Here is a 15,829-nt window from a genome sequence, read left to right as displayed (position 1 = left end):
GTTAATTTAATATTTTACACTAATGAAATGTTAAATAGTAAACAATAAAACTAAATTTCAGAAAATAAAATATGTTATTATGATAGTATATAACCCACATACACACACTGACACACATTAAAACTTTTGTTGGTTATTCTATTATGGTTTGAAGGTTTTAAAAAACACACACGCGCATCAAAAGTCCTGTTCAAAAACGCGGCTTCCGCGGCCGGTTAATCGGCGGAAATACGTGGTTCGGAGGACCACCGTCGCGATTTGATGTTAATCGGAGCATTAATCGGAAAATTTTAAAATATAATCGTTTTTGTATGTTTTATGTTCCAAATGACATATATCTCTTAAACTTATTCTATTGTGATTAAAATCTTCAAGATTAACAAGATTAAACAATGAAATCGCAAAAGAAAAAGTATGGCGGCTGTTGCTCTGTAAAAAATTCGCAGGGATTTAGGTTGAAGACAGGGATATTTTCGTCTTTTCTGGTTCATTAAACCTTAAAAAAAAAAATTGACAAAAGGAGGCTTCGTCATTCGAACCCGGGCCTGGGATGAGTTAGGGAAGGAACATTACGACTAGCCTAGGTGTCATTGACTGTTTTAGTACACATATTATTTATATAACACCTAAAATATATATAAAATCCATAAAATTACTCCCCGATTAATCTCCGTATAGTCTCCGATTAATTGATTCGGCGCTAGGCCCTACCCAACCGCACGCGTAGCGCCTAACGAGTTTTCGAACATTTTCAAAACTAGTCAAGAGTTGGCCTAGTGAATTATTTTTTAAAATTTAATAATAGAAGTTATGTTCGATTCTGCAGGTTGGAAAGGATCCACTTTGCTAAATAAAGTTTATTTAACATGGTTTTGAGTTTCGCGCTAGAGAGATGTACATACCAAAATTTCAAAAACATCATCGAAACTGATTCTAAATAATTACATGACCACAATGTTAATACAAATTAATTACCAAGGGAAAAAGTTGCTAAACAAATATTATAATTATTTGCTCAACTAAATAACCATATTTAGGAGTAGATTAAAATCTACGTATTTGACTTTATGAAAAAATATTCATTTGATATTTCCTCAAAAAAAGAGAGCACCATCTTCGATACTACTACTATTGCCTCGATAAGTACATTTGATGGCAAAGCAGTACTATTATACTTTAGAACCAGTACGCTACAGAAATGGTATACTTTCATGAATGCAATTAATAATGTAATTGGTTGAACAGTATTTATATATAATTTGTGATATTATTATATAAAATAAGTTAATTCTATTAAATTATTTTAAAGATTTTATATATTCTAAATGCAAATACTCTATAAAAACTTCATATGAAAACATTGAGTAAAGAACACCTGGAGAGCATTTGCATCATCCAAATGTAATGATGTGCTAAATGAAGAGTATAATGTTTATGCTAATTTTCTGTCAATCAAACCATAAATTAAGTAGATTTTTTTGTGCAAATATCTATTATTATAAAAAAAGGGTTTACTCTCTCTTGGTGCTGCCACGTAGGCGGACATGTCAATAAGTCGTTGCCTGACGTCGCGACACCCTTCCCTCTCTACGCAGCGTTTCATTAATATATGGCGTCATGAGCTTTTCCTTTATTGTGTGTTATTGGTCCTGAAAGCGTGCAAACATCCGGCCTGAAGACTCTCTCCCTCTAACCCTAATACGACGTAGACTAACCCACAAAGATCGTCTATCATCTTCATGCGGCCGGAGGCGGTGACGTTTGCGCTTCTTCTCATGACTGTAACGGACTTCTTTATGGATTCGTCTTTAATCCTGTTGATTTATTCTCCCAGGATGTGTCTTTGAGGTGTTGATTAGGTATGAAAGGCGGTGTGTGTTCAGTATAAATATGTGAGCAATCCTCTTCTTGGACTCATCTTCTCTTTCAATTCTCTGAAAGGATCTCCGGTTAAGCGAGGCGGCGAGGGTCGACATGCTCCTCCTGTACGCCAAGGTACTTCCGGCTTGACTTTGTAGTTTTTTTTTTCTTAATCCTTTCAAGCGTTGTTGTTGTTTTGATTATGAAACTTTCAAACAATAGTTCTTCACCAGAGATCAATACACTCATGTTTTCGTTATTCCCCATAATTTTTTCTTATCATCAAATATTTAGGATATGATCATTGTTGTGATTGTTGATTCTGTTTCACTTTGTTCGTATATTTTTATTCATCAAATAGACCGTATAAGGAAATCCATATGCTTATGTCTTGATTATGAAAAAATTAACAAGCGCTTTAGTTTATTATTGATGGTCAAGATATATATTTTGTTTTGTTTATGTTTCCAATTTGTCATGCATTGCAGGCGACTCTCACCCAAGCCACCAGGAACGTGTCCACCGCTGAACACATTCAGGCATCTTTTCAATGTACTATGTTAGCGACTTTGAGGTAACACGGAGCAATTTGAACTTCAAGCTGTCCAACTCTCCTCTCTCGATCCGGTTCAATAGTGGTGTGTCTGTCACTATGATGAGTGTATTCGACTCTCACGCTGTATCGTTTCACAAACAGCTTGAGGGCTACAAGGTTGAATCACGTGTGGTTGTTCCAACATGCATTAATCTGAAGCTTATAGGAGGTATCACTTCATATCTGTTTTGTTAATTATGAGTTTCATCCTAATGCTATTTATGAAAACTAACCGAGCTTCAATTTGCAGGTCGTTTGTTCCTCAATGCCACGCCTGGAACTCATTTCTATTTTGACAAGGAGTCTGAATCTGGCGGGAGTTTCAGTCTCCTGTTCTCGAACAGCTGTACCTAACACAATGCCATCATCCCCTGTTCTCGCAGAGGCAGCACAGAGCCATGGGTATACCACCATCTGAACCTGCAGCCACTAACGGTCTCTCCATTGACCTCCGTCTAGCGTTTCAGCGACCTTATGACTAGATGCCATGCCCTGGTAGCGGCAACGTCCAAGCACACTATATTCTAGGAACTCTAGAATTATTTCTGTTCGGAAAATGAAGAGGCTTCAATATAATGTCAAGAAGGCTTAAAATGAAAGAGAAAGTGATGCATCTCAACGAAGCTGGCTCTGTTATTTATAGGTGTTGTTTATTTCCGACCAATCTTTGTTCGAAGCCAGTGCTTGTGTCTATCACTTGATGTTCTGCTTACAGACGTTGTGATAATTTATCTTTTAGCCATTGGGGGAGAGTGATGATCATCACCATCAGAGGAGCCACGAGCAAGCATGAGGAGGCAGAGGGCGAGATATTCTTCTTCGGAAGAAGCGTCAGACTGATCTATGATTCGGTGTCGTTTTGTACGTTTTGTTTTGGTCCACGAGTCAAGATTCTCCGACTCGATAAGGAAAGGAGGAGGAGCGGTGGTCGTTGTGGAGGTCGGAGAATTGAATGTGTCGAGAGCCATCGTCTTTGATTGGTTGAATTGTAAGAGAAAAAAAGAATAAGAATAGAGATAGTGAAGTGAGCTGGTGAGTGAGTGAGAGATGAGATGTGAACACGTCTTTGTTATAATTTTTGGGTGATTAAGAGTGGGAACGTGGGCTCTAAGTGATCAAGTGGTGTTTCTTCTCAATGTTCAAAAAAAAAAAAAAAGTGGTGTTTCTTCTCATTTCTCCATATCCATACATATTCATATTATCTAAATCAATAGGTTTAAAAATGTATACAATAATACCAACACGTTCAAAAACAAATCTATAAGAATGAAAAATAACTCATAGTTTATGTATTGAATTTCAACTGTAATGACAAGTATTTTTATTTACTTACTTTTATAATAAAAATAATAATAAACAAACGATAAAAATTTAAAATTATAACATTAATGAAAAAAATAAAATAAAAATTTAATTTATCAAACTTTTGATTTCTAATAAGAAGAACAGAAACAATAGTAAAAATTAAAATTATTTTTAGTTTAAGTAAACTGCATATTTTTTACACGTATATGAAAATACAATATATCTTTTAATTAATATTCACTTGCTTAACAAAGATTAATATAGACAAAGATAAGTTAATAACAACATCAATTACAATAATTGATCTTAAAACAAATATTTGTATCATTTATTAATATGTGTTTCAAATTGATATCATTTATTTTTCTGATACTATTTATATGATGTAATATGATCCTTTTTTTGTAGTGTATCATACACCTTTCTTGCAAATGCAAACCTAAAAATACTACAAAATCATACAAAAAATAATAACCTAGATCACAAGTAAAATATATTCTGCCCGTAGAGCGGGCCGACCCTAGTTTTTATATATAAAGTTGAGTTTGCTTCCCTCCTAGACTGTCCACATAGGCGGACACATCACTAATTCGAATTTTGAGAAGCCGACACGTGTCTGCATTCAAAACGCGGTGTTTCATTAACTTAGAGTTCAAAACGCGGCGTTTTGGAGTTGGAGATCGTGTCGGCTTTTGGTGTAACTTATAAACATGTGGGAATATTGTCGTGTGAATCTTAGATCAAATTAAAAATAATACTTTTAACAATATACTTTTATATTTTAGTAAACAAATAATGTTGTGTTCTTCGTCTTGTGAATACGTCATAAAAACAACTCTTATGATATTATTGATATTCAATCTGATCATACCGGTATGACAAATTAATGTAAATCAACAGAACCGAGTACAATGATTTTAATTAGATTTACACGTGTCGAAAATACAATAAAATGTTTTTATTTATTTTAATGTGTAAAATAGCCCATAAAAACCAAAAAAACTAGATGAACCAATAGGTTTATAGTATATTAGTGAACATACATATAAAATGTATAATATTATATAGTGAATGCAAAATTGAATTTACTAATTTTTTATACATATACTGAGTATTTAACATATGAATAATGTTTTAGCAAAAAAAAAACATAAGAATAGTTATTTGCTTTACACATTTACATCAATTTATTTTTTAAGGTCCATAATTTCACGATAAATAGTGCTCCTATAATTATTTGCTTTACCCATTTACATCAATGTATTTTTTAAGGTCAATGATTTCAGGATAAATAGTGTTCCTAACTTCTTTTTTTTTTTCATACAATAGCGCAAACATATTATTATATATTACTCATACTTAGCTATTTGAATAAACATACACTCTGATATTTGAAAATTTTGAATGATTCCTTTTGTACGGTAAACGGTTTTATTTCAAAGTATTAATACATCAATGTAAAAATATACTACCTCCGTTTCATATTAAGTGTCGTTTTAGAGAATTTTTTTCGTTACAAAATAAGTGTCGTCTTTGATTTTCAATGCAAAATTTATTAATTTTATGCAAAATTTATTTTTCTATTGGTTGAAATATGGTTAGGTGTATAGGTAATAGTGTTTTTTTTTTATAGGAAATGTAAAAAATTAATTGTTTCCTTAATCTGTATGCCGAAACCTAAAGTGATACTTATAATGAAACAGAGGGAGTATTTTTTAAGATAGTTACACGCATCTGCAGCATAAACTCTTTATTACATACGAGCATGAATTCTATAAAAAACGTCCATGCAATATTATCATTTAATTTAAATTTAAATATATTGTTAATTCATAACGAAAGTTTCCACAGTATTAATAACTTCTAAATTAATAGTAAAACCTATCTAATAAATTCTAACCTTATTTAATAACGATAAACCGTATTTAATTTAAAGAGTAACAAGAAAGTTGAAGTATGACTTTCATTAATAGAAAACTATCACATTTTAATTAAAACATACACATACTAAGTTACTCACACTAACAAAAGGTTGTTTTCGCTTAGATAATATAAGTTTTTTTCTTAACATATTTCTCTGGGATGATCATTGCATAATTGTACGTGGATGTCATTAATCTTATTATATTAGTTTTTTCTTCATAGAATAATGAAAGTTACTGTCATTTTAATTCAGTCAAAAAATATTTATTAAAAATAACAACATGATCTCTGAATTCTATTTATTTATTTTTGTTTATAATATCGTTTTCAATCTACAATTTTGTTAAAAATGCTTTATAAAATTAATGTAAATTCATATAAAATAGTTTTTGCTAACTTTCCGCCTTAGGGCGGCCGACCCTAGTTAAATAGATAATACCACTTTTAATTGTAGTTTAATTGAATGTGAAGAATTAACAGTCTGTCAAAGTTCATAAGTGACTGTACATTACTATGTTCGTTGATTAGTTGGCTGTAACACACGGTTTAATAATTAGTTGAATAGATAAAGTGATTAGCCAAGGACAAATAAAAAAGACAATTAAAATATCTAAAACAGATTAAACAACTAGAAATATATTAATTAATTAATCTGAATAAGCATTAAGCAGGATCATGAAAATCATCCGATTCTATATGCTTTTTGTTTCTTATTGTTTTTGTTTACTCATTAGGTTTTTAATGATATTGTGATACAGTACGATTACATTATTTATCGTGGAAGTGCATCAAGATTAGTGTTCAAGCCTTTTTGTTGAAACTAGTTATAATGATTTGTGATGATGCTTGTATGGTGTTTTCAGGATCTGCAAGCTAACTCCATCTGCACAATCAAGTCAGGAAATTCAAAGTGAAAAGGACATCAATCATGTAAAGACATTCATGTAAAGCATGGATAACTGATAACTGTTAGTTCAAACGATCAGATTGCATGACTTTTACAGTGTTTTATTCCATTTTACTTGTTTACAGTCCTCTCATGCTAGGCCAGCTATGAGCTAGTTGCCTTCAGTATATGATGTTGTTATGGTTTAGGGAGAGGAGCACAATGGGTGGTCCATACACCTGCTTTGAACACTAAACCGGTTCCTGCCACAACACATTCACCGAGTATCGGCTTTATGCTTGTGCAGACGGTGCAAATGCACAGGGTCCTAAAATTTTGCTTAATTTTTCTTACAAAAAATGGGCCCAAAATTTAGAAGAAAAAAATATCTCTGGAAACGTAACATAACAGCGGGTGAAGAAGAACAGTCTGAAACAAAAAATTAGGTTTTGTCCTTTTGATGAAGAAGAACAGTGTTTGTTTAAAAATGCACGTGGACTTTAAAGGGTCCATATTTGTTTTTGTTTGTAACACAAAAAGGGTCCATATTTAAACAAGGTTTTGAAATGGACCTATAACTTTTGTGACCTTTTTTAACTATAGCCCCGGGTCTGTCATAAGTTTGAGCCGGGCCTTCCAGCCTTCTCCATCTAATCTTTGGAAACTTGACAGAATTACCAGCAAGCCTTATTGGTTCGACAAATAACATTTCAGGCAACTCAAAAGTAATGCTTGTCCACTGGTGCCTTCTTTTGTCAGAGCCTCTGACTCAGAGGAAACAAGCTATATTCCACTGGTGTCCCTCTTGTATGATGGACCAGGCAGTTTCACCATCCTCCGCGATGCACAATTGATAGATACCGAATACTAGAGCTGACGTGGCTGATGGTTGCTGTGTTAGCAACGTGGAGAGTATAAATAAAGATCCATGAGTGTTGTTGAGGGGTATCAAAAGATCATAGAGAAGTCTTAGGCAAATCAGAGGAGTGTCTCTGCATTTGAAGGCAAGTTCAGAGAGGTTTCTCTCTGGATTTAAACCTCTCTGGATTTGAAGGCTCAAGGCATCATTTGGTGACTTGAGATTGTAACTTAGTTCTTTTACAACACATGCTATAGTTTTTTTTTTTTTGCAATGCAGTCTCGGATCCTAGTTCTAGCATTGAGTTCAATGAGTGAAAAGTTCTAGAAGAGTGAACTATGGGGGTTTCTTGGAAAGAAACAACAATCAAATTAATCACAGGTAAGAGAGTTCAGTTGATTCTAGTGAAGAAGGGAAGGAAAAAGTATTCATTTCTATGATGATCAGTTTCTCAAGCTCTTGACATTATATTAGTTATTAACTTATTATTTCAAGCAGCAATCAACATTATTATATGCTTGTTGCAGACTGCTTATAACAAAGGTGAATTTTCAATACAATCTCATGCGATCAACTTGACCAACACATCCAGTTTCCAGAGCACATGTAAATTAGTTTCTTGCCAACAAAACAAAGATCTCGTAGAGTAGCATGTTCAGAAAGACACTTGTTGGGTATAAATGATTAAGAAAAGAGAAGACTCTAGAATTGGTCTATATTTTGAGGAGGAATGAAGCTTCCGTTTTCATTAGGGAAATACGCTTGCTGGCCTTCCTGAACCAACTTAACCAAGTGTTCGCTCGTACAACACAAATCCAGAAACTCTCGTTTCATCTTTTTTAGCTCTGGAAGGTTTTAATACTGAAAGTTTTGGAAGGTCTTAATAAGACCACAGTATAATTTGTCGTTTAACTGATTAATTGATCTTAAGGGCCGATTAGTTTGATTTAGACAACCAATTATTCAGTGGTCCGATTAAGTTACCGAATTGGTCTTAGAACACCTCCAACCCCGCTCTATTTTTCACTGTAAAGTAGAGTTTAGAATAAAAATGTTCCAATAGTACTCTATTTTTCATTCTATAGTAGAGTAAAAAATGAGTTTACTCTATATATAGAATAAGTTATTTTTTTGTTCATAACTCTATTTTTCACTCTAAAATAGAGTACAATTGGAGTATAATCCAACTCTATTATAGAGTTACTCTATTTTAGAGCGAAAAATAGATTGAATCATTGGAGATGGTCTTAATCGGTATCTTAACATTGAGGGCCTAGGAGGCCGAATATTTGGCTAGGCACCCTCGTTTTTTAACACAAGTTTCATCTTTTCTATATCCACCGACCCAAAGTTGTGAAACTTTTCTTCCTCAAATTGCAAATAGTATTCATTTTATGGACCTTTTTGTTCTCTTCATCCTTATTTCGGTCATTTGGTAACCGTTTCCAAAGGCCACTTCAACCACAAGCGGGTCAGGGTGCATATCTCGGTGCACAAACTAACTACAGAGGCGGATATAGTAATAATAACAACCACATCTACTACCCAAACTTGGATTATGGTTACCGAGGAAGAAACACACATATCTGATCTGAAGTTCTGTCTTCCTAAAAATGGCTTGGTTGGTCACTCGCACTTCTAGCACTCTGTTTCGGAGTTCAGTTCTTTCGGGTAAAGAACAGCTTTATGGTAACCAATATCTCAAGATTTGTAGGCATTATCATTTTTGGCAAGTTCGAAGTTCCTTGCTTAACCCTCAGGAGAGAATGTTGGTTCTCCATGTAGAGAAACACAAAAGTAATATGAACCTTTTGGTATATGCAAACCATCAAATATAGATAAATACTTCATATGCTTTGTTATTTAATTTTTATATTTTGTTATTTAATATTCTAATATACATATAAACATAAAGCAAATTTTTAACACTTACAAGTTAAGAATTTCTCTTTTTATATATAACGAAAAAGCACATTAGGCACTGTATTAGAAGATTCCTTAAACTCTATGATGACTAAAAGCTTTATACAATTATGTAAGTTACTTGCAGAGCCCATCTTCGCCTTTACACCAAGGGAAAGAAAGATACCAAGGCTTTCTCCACCAATTAGTGTTAAGTTCCTATATCCTCTCTCATACATCTCACCAAAAAAGCCAAGAACTTGGTCCCAGCCTGGATGCTGTCTCATTAAATCCTTAACCAAAACCCCAGTCCAAGAGCCACATAATAATGCCCAGATTGTCATCTACCCATGCTACAAGCCCTTTCATCTGGTGTGCCGGCATCATCTGTGCCATCATCTCTATTGCTGTGATAATTGGTGGCATTGTAATCTTTGTTGGTTACTTGGTCATTCACCCGCGAGTTCCCATCATTAGTGTTGAGTATGCTCACCTCGACCTCTTAAAGTAACGGGTTTCCACAACTCTTCCTCCTTTTCTTTTTTCTTGAAATCTTGAGCATCAACGATCGGTTTCTTGTGTTCTTTGCTTTTATTGAACCAGGTACGATATAGTTGGAGTCATGCAGACGCAGTTAACGATTGTGATTCGTGCAGAGAACGATAATGCTAAGGCTCCTGCTTTGTTTGATAAAACCAATTTTAAGCTAAGCTATGAAGGTAAAATAATAGCGTATTTAAAACAGGATGAGTTCGTAGTTGCTAAAGAGAAATCAGTTTTCTCTCATTACGTGGTTCAGTCATCTCCAATACCATTGAGTACACAAATGAAGCAAGCCATAGACTACGCGATTAAACAAGATGTGATTGTTTTCGAACTTAAAGGTGGGTCAAAGGCTCGATGGCGAGTCGGGCCAGTAGGATCGGTCAAGTTCGAATGTAACCTTAGTTGTGAGCTTAGGTTTAGACCGTCTGATCACAATTCCATCCCATCTCATTGCACTTCTTCTCGTAAGCATTAGGAACTCTTTGTCTCTCATTTGATTTTTCTTTTTAAACTTAGTTAATTAGTTTTTAAAAATATTTTTGGGGCCGGTTTTTTTATTTTCTATAATAAATGTAATAAACTGTTTCATAATATTATCAAATGAACAATCTTGCCCTCTCTCCCAAAGATACAGAACATAAAAGAAAAGTCATGATATTGGAGTTTTCTTGTCACGAAGGAAGCTTATTTTTCATTCTACAACATGAAGTTACTTTACCGAAACTTAATATTCTTTTAGCCGTGGAAAGCATAACCACTTGCGTCACGGCACTTACCTACTAACCTCTTTTTGGGGGAGGTAAATTGTACTATATTATACATGTAAATAGGAGTTTTTAATTGTACTAGGGGCATGCCCCAGCGCTTGCGCAGGGCCTTTGATGTTATTGTTGCTCTATACAAAAAATCTGTACGTGATGCTGTGTTATGTTGTGGTTTTTGATTTGGCAAGATTTGTATTTTTAGTTAACAATAATCATGAAAAAGAGTCCAAATAAGCTTCGAAAATTGTGGTATTTAGGACACCATAGTGATACTATTTTTCTAATGTTTCGATGTGATCGTGACTTAATGTAATGAGATAACAACATTTTGATCTGAAAGAATCATGTCATAGCTTTATGAATAGTAGAAAATCAAATTATAAACTCTTTCCCAGTGAGCCTTAGTTTGCAGGATAAATAAAAACACAACCATGTTTCAAACAACAAAAACACATGATAGAAAAATTCAACATTCACTCACGACTGCGTTTGCAAACGGGTTTTTCCAACATTCTCAAGTCTTGGTATTGTAAACATTATCTTCAAGGAAATCATGTAGACACAAAGCATCAATCACACAAACTGAGCTAGGATCAGAAACTTACAAATATTTGTTCGCATGTTGTATTACAAATAAAGTCAAGAATGCACCCCCAAGGTTCTTCTTTTCTTTACAGCAACATATATAACATAAGCTGGACGAAAAAAATATACATGTTAATAGAAAAGCTAAAGAACTAAATCTATTTGGCAAGATTCAGCATCGGAAAATTCCTTCAATTTAAATCTTCTTGCAAATAATCGGAGTTTGAAGAAGGGGAAGGAGAAAATCTTCGACTGAGCCAGATCATGAAAGTAATCGGTCTTGGTTAGGATCATAACCTAACCAAGGAATTAAAAAACAAAAGAAGGATCATATCATAATCGGGGAATAATATAATCGAAAGTGAGAGAACAAAAATGTAATGTTAGCTGTAAACACAATCAAGCTAATAAGACATACCTCACCAGAAGCTATATTAACTATATGCGGCGTAAAGATTTGCCCAGTTTTCCCTACAACCAAATCAAAACAAAAACTCAAAGATTCTTAACTCACTGTACAAACAAAAACCCTTCTACCAATATTTCTCTAGTCTACTGATGTAGTTCACAGGATTACAACATAAAGCTGAATGCAATAGAAAGTTTGAAACTTTGATATCAGTAAGCAACAGATTAGTAGAAACACGAAGAGAATTTTTGCCAGAAAGAGTTGTAAACTCACCCATAGAACCAAGCTGAGATTTTTCCGATGACCCGGAATTAGACAATGTCGTACCTCTAGCTGCAGCTGCTTGCTCTCTCCTCTCCTTAGCAGACAAACTGCTTGCGGCGGACGCCATTTTCTTAGTCTCTAGGACTAAAGTAAGGAACCTGAAAAATAACCAATCAAGCTTACCATTCTTCATATTCAACGTAATATCAAACTACCAACATATAATAAATTAACCCAAAACTCATGTGCAGTTCTTTTATGTTTTTAAAGAACATATCAAACGTGCCTCATGTTAGTTGATGTGGCCAGGTCCACGGATATAATGGAAGCCACATACATTGTCGAGCCACTTGGTGTAACAGAAACTTCCAAACCAACTTCTTCCTCTTATATATTAACCAACCCCAAACTTATATATTAATCAGACTGAAATATACACATATATATATATATATATACTGAAACATATATTAAGATCCCATTGTATACACTGAAACACTAAGCTGGATTCATTAGATTCTCTGACTCCAAGTGACTACAACAAAGGGAAGACAGAAGATAGATAGTCATATATTATCGCGAAATTTGTATATGTACCTTTGTTTGTTTTTCTTGTTGGTTCGCAGCTGCACCAACTTTTAATTTGGCCTCCTCTTCCACATATTCCTGATTCCACATATTTTATATATGCAATGAGTAATGCCACAGAGTCCAGAAAGTGAAAATATCAGAGAGATCTGAAACTTTCGTACCTTATACAATACATGCCATTGAAGCAAAATTCTAGCTTCCTCTTGGTCGACAATCTCCACCATATAAACCTAAAAAGTACAGTAACAAATTCCTCATACCAAAAGAAAGAATTAAACATACAAAATGTCATCTATTGAATGCTGAGATTTATATTACGTGGAAGATTAGTTTGGTCATGACGATACTTATTAATTATTATGCTGAAACCCCATATTAAAGAATCGCTAGCAGAGGAGTGAACATTCTCCATTGATCCCATATCTCCTGGTATCCTCACTTTCGATGTTTGTAGAAATCTCCATGAACTATAAAATTGAATACACAAAAAAACTTAAATTAGAGGTTTGGTTTCAAAATATGAATAAAGGAGATAGACTGAGATTTTCTCAAAAAAAAAAAGAGATCTCAAGGAGAAAAACTTAAATTAGACTTGCAGCTAAGCAATGAAATCTATAGAAATTGCTACTCTAATTAGAACGCCATAAACAATTGTTCTTGCTAAAAAGGAGAAAAAGCCAGCGAGGAAATGGTGGAACTACTGAGATTTTCTCAAAAAAAAAAAAAAGAGATAGACTGAGATAACTACGAAAATCAAGGATTTTTGCCTCTGAAAAGGAGTAATAGTAGCAGTAAATTATGTGTCTTTCGATTTATTTTGTTTTTTATTTGTTCTGTGTATCTTAAACGTTTTATTTTCTCTTTCGGTCTTTCTTTTCTCCTGGCATTAAAAGTAGCAATTAGTGGTGAAATAATTGACTGATAATACATTGTCTTCATCGTTTCAAATTGATCGTTGCAAGTTTTTATTTATTGCTGGGACCCACTTGATGACGTGGATAGACTTGATGATGTGCGGTGATGATGTGGAGAGATGAAGCTCTATCATTGGCTGGGATTAATAATCCTACGTGGACACCCTATTTGTTGAGCATATTCTCCTTTTATTGCTTGTTTGATCTTAGACTTAGAAAACGCTAGACTTAACGATGTTTTGGCCTAGACCAGAGCCCAGTCCTAAGAACATCTCCAATCCTACTCTATTTTCTAATCCAAATATCATTTTGCAATAAAATCTTTTTTTAACTCTACTCCATTTTCAACTCCAAAATAAAATAATGGCTAGGGTTACTCCATTTATGGAATAATCTTACATATTACTCCATTTTGGAGTTGAATATTTTTATTTATAAAATGGTCCTTTGAATCTTTAATGTTTTTATTTTTTATTTAAATAATATTTAAAAATAATATAATAATATGAAATAAAATAGGATATTTCACAAAAGGATTATTTAATAATTTTATATAAATGTGAATAAAATATTTTTTTTTAAAAACAAACATAAATAATTAATAAGCTATTATTTACAATTTCAAAATTAATAAAATTTTCTTGCTCGATTTAGGAATATCATACACAAAGAAGCTCATCTTTCATTACAAAATGCATTAGTTGATCATTTGTGAGAAAAATGTTCTAATGATCATTATTGAACCAACATATATATTGTCTTTTTAATGATTTATTGTAGTTCTTAATAATAAATATTTAATTTAAATAATTTATATTTCAAGTAATTTTTGTAAACATAAAATAGTTGGGGTTAATTCGTAAAATTGTATAAGTATAAGGTATTATTTACAATTGTTGATAAAATAAAATATAATCATTTTAGAATATTATTTTTGAAGTAAAAATGGAATAATATATTGGAGTAAAACTTAACTCAATTTGGGTGGTGCACTTTTTTAGAGTAAAAAATGAAGTAATAACTCAAAGATGCTATAAGGTTTGGCATGATTACCGAATAAGACTACGTTGAGAATAATGCTTGGAAACGAAATTTTTATCAGAAGTTATTTTTCTTGTGGAAGCAACCCGAAGTAATTCCTTTTGTCACGATTAACATTTTTACTGGATTATTTTTTAACTTAACATAATAGGATAATACAAAACAAGATTACAAACCTAAATAAACCAAAACATAGTTCAAACAACCGTTCCACAGGTTTCAGCAAAAAAAAAAAAACAACCGTTCCACGTGAGTAACGTGAGAGTTCGCGTAATAATAGTACTTACTTTTCTTTTCTCAAACCAATTCTAGTTAAAATCTCGGGAAACACGACTGGTGCGAAAGGAGAAGACTTTTCCAAGAAGACATGCGTCTATACATGAATGGTCTGTCATTCGCATTAAATACACATCAATGGAGGCTAACCTATCCACGATATTTTTGCCAGATATGGTAACTGTTCTCTATCTCTCTTTCTTCTTTCTGTCTTTTCAATTGAGAGAGAGAGAAGAGAAGGTCCGAGGAGGAGTAGGATGACCGACCAAATATGTTACGGCGGCCTCTGATTCGCTTGGTGCAGGTCGGGAACTGATTGGCTGACACTGCCACGTGGCTTTTCATGGTTGGCTTGTGAGCAGGGATCGGATCCCGCCTTGTATCAAGTGAATCCGAGTCCGACGTGAAAGAAAAAAAGTCTACAACTTTCAGATCTGACACACTCATCAAATATCTTGTAATTGGGATTTATTCTTCTTTTCCAATCTTTTAATTAGTTTTGAAGCTTGAGGACTAATGGCTATGTTCTTGAAATTTCAGGATCTAAGGTGTTTCTTAGCTATAGATCTTGTATTTGTAATCTCCATAGGTTAAAGATATTCATTGGTTCATTGATCTAGATTTTTGCGATGCCCACTTGATCTATAGATGTGTTGATTCTGAATCTCGAAGCTTTATGCTTAATGGGGTGTTGAGAAATTTCAGTGTTTATTCTGCATCTATATTGGCATAGGTTGGTGTCGCAGGTAAGTTCCTTCTATTGAATCTCTGAGTTTACCTTTGTCATCTGAATTTGATTTTCAGGTTTTTGGTTTGTTTAGAAACCATAGAAATCGAAATTGAATCTTGTTCGGTAAGAAGGTTCATGATGTTGTCAGATTCAGAGTTTATTATGGTTCCAAATAGGAGGTTTTGCAAGTTTTGAAGAATTTTTAATAGAAATTGAAGTTGATTTCCACTTTTTCAGATTCGTTTTGGTTTCGATGATGGTCTATTTCGAATAATATTAATAGTTTCCTTTTTGGATGTTGTTTTTGTGTCATTTTTGGATAGTGTAAATATAGAAACAAGTTATTGCACAGAAGCATATATAGTATTAGCATATATAG

The 15,829-nt window shown here is 33.4% G+C and overlaps 1 protein-coding gene and 2 long non-coding RNA genes across 3 annotated transcripts; 2 read left to right on the top strand and 1 right to left on the bottom strand.

Moving 5' to 3' along the window:
• Positions 1-1,637: 1,637 nt before the first annotated feature.
• Positions 1,638-3,627, top strand: LOC106303855. Its single transcript, XR_001262558.1, has 4 exons — positions 1,638-1,859; positions 1,942-1,995; positions 2,349-2,624; positions 2,706-3,627. It is a non-coding gene; the product is annotated as an uncharacterized LOC106303855 (long non-coding RNA).
• Positions 3,628-9,522: 5,895 nt separating this feature from the next.
• Positions 9,523-10,419, top strand: LOC106305223. The gene is made up of 2 exons (XM_013741592.1): positions 9,523-9,837; positions 9,934-10,419. Exons 1-2 carry the CDS (start codon positions 9,659-9,661, stop codon positions 10,349-10,351), a joined length of 597 nt encoding a protein of 198 aa, XP_013597046.1. The 5' UTR covers positions 9,523-9,658; the 3' UTR covers positions 10,352-10,419.
• Positions 10,420-11,240: 821 nt separating this feature from the next.
• On the bottom strand, positions 11,241-13,191 carry LOC106305228. Its single transcript, XR_001262939.1, has 6 exons — positions 12,808-13,191; positions 12,651-12,719; positions 12,496-12,564; positions 11,908-12,056; positions 11,644-11,696; positions 11,241-11,522 (listed from the first exon to the last, which is right to left on the bottom strand). It is a non-coding gene; the product is annotated as an uncharacterized LOC106305228 (long non-coding RNA).
• Between the last annotated feature and the right edge of the window lie 2,638 nt (positions 13,192-15,829).

Source organism: Brassica oleracea, chromosome C7 (assembly GCF_000695525.1).
Source record: "Brassica oleracea var. oleracea cultivar TO1000 chromosome C7, BOL, whole genome shotgun sequence".
NCBI lineage: Eukaryota > Viridiplantae > Streptophyta > Magnoliopsida > Brassicales > Brassicaceae > Brassica > Brassica oleracea.
This window is presented reverse-complemented; position numbering and strand designations above follow the sequence as displayed.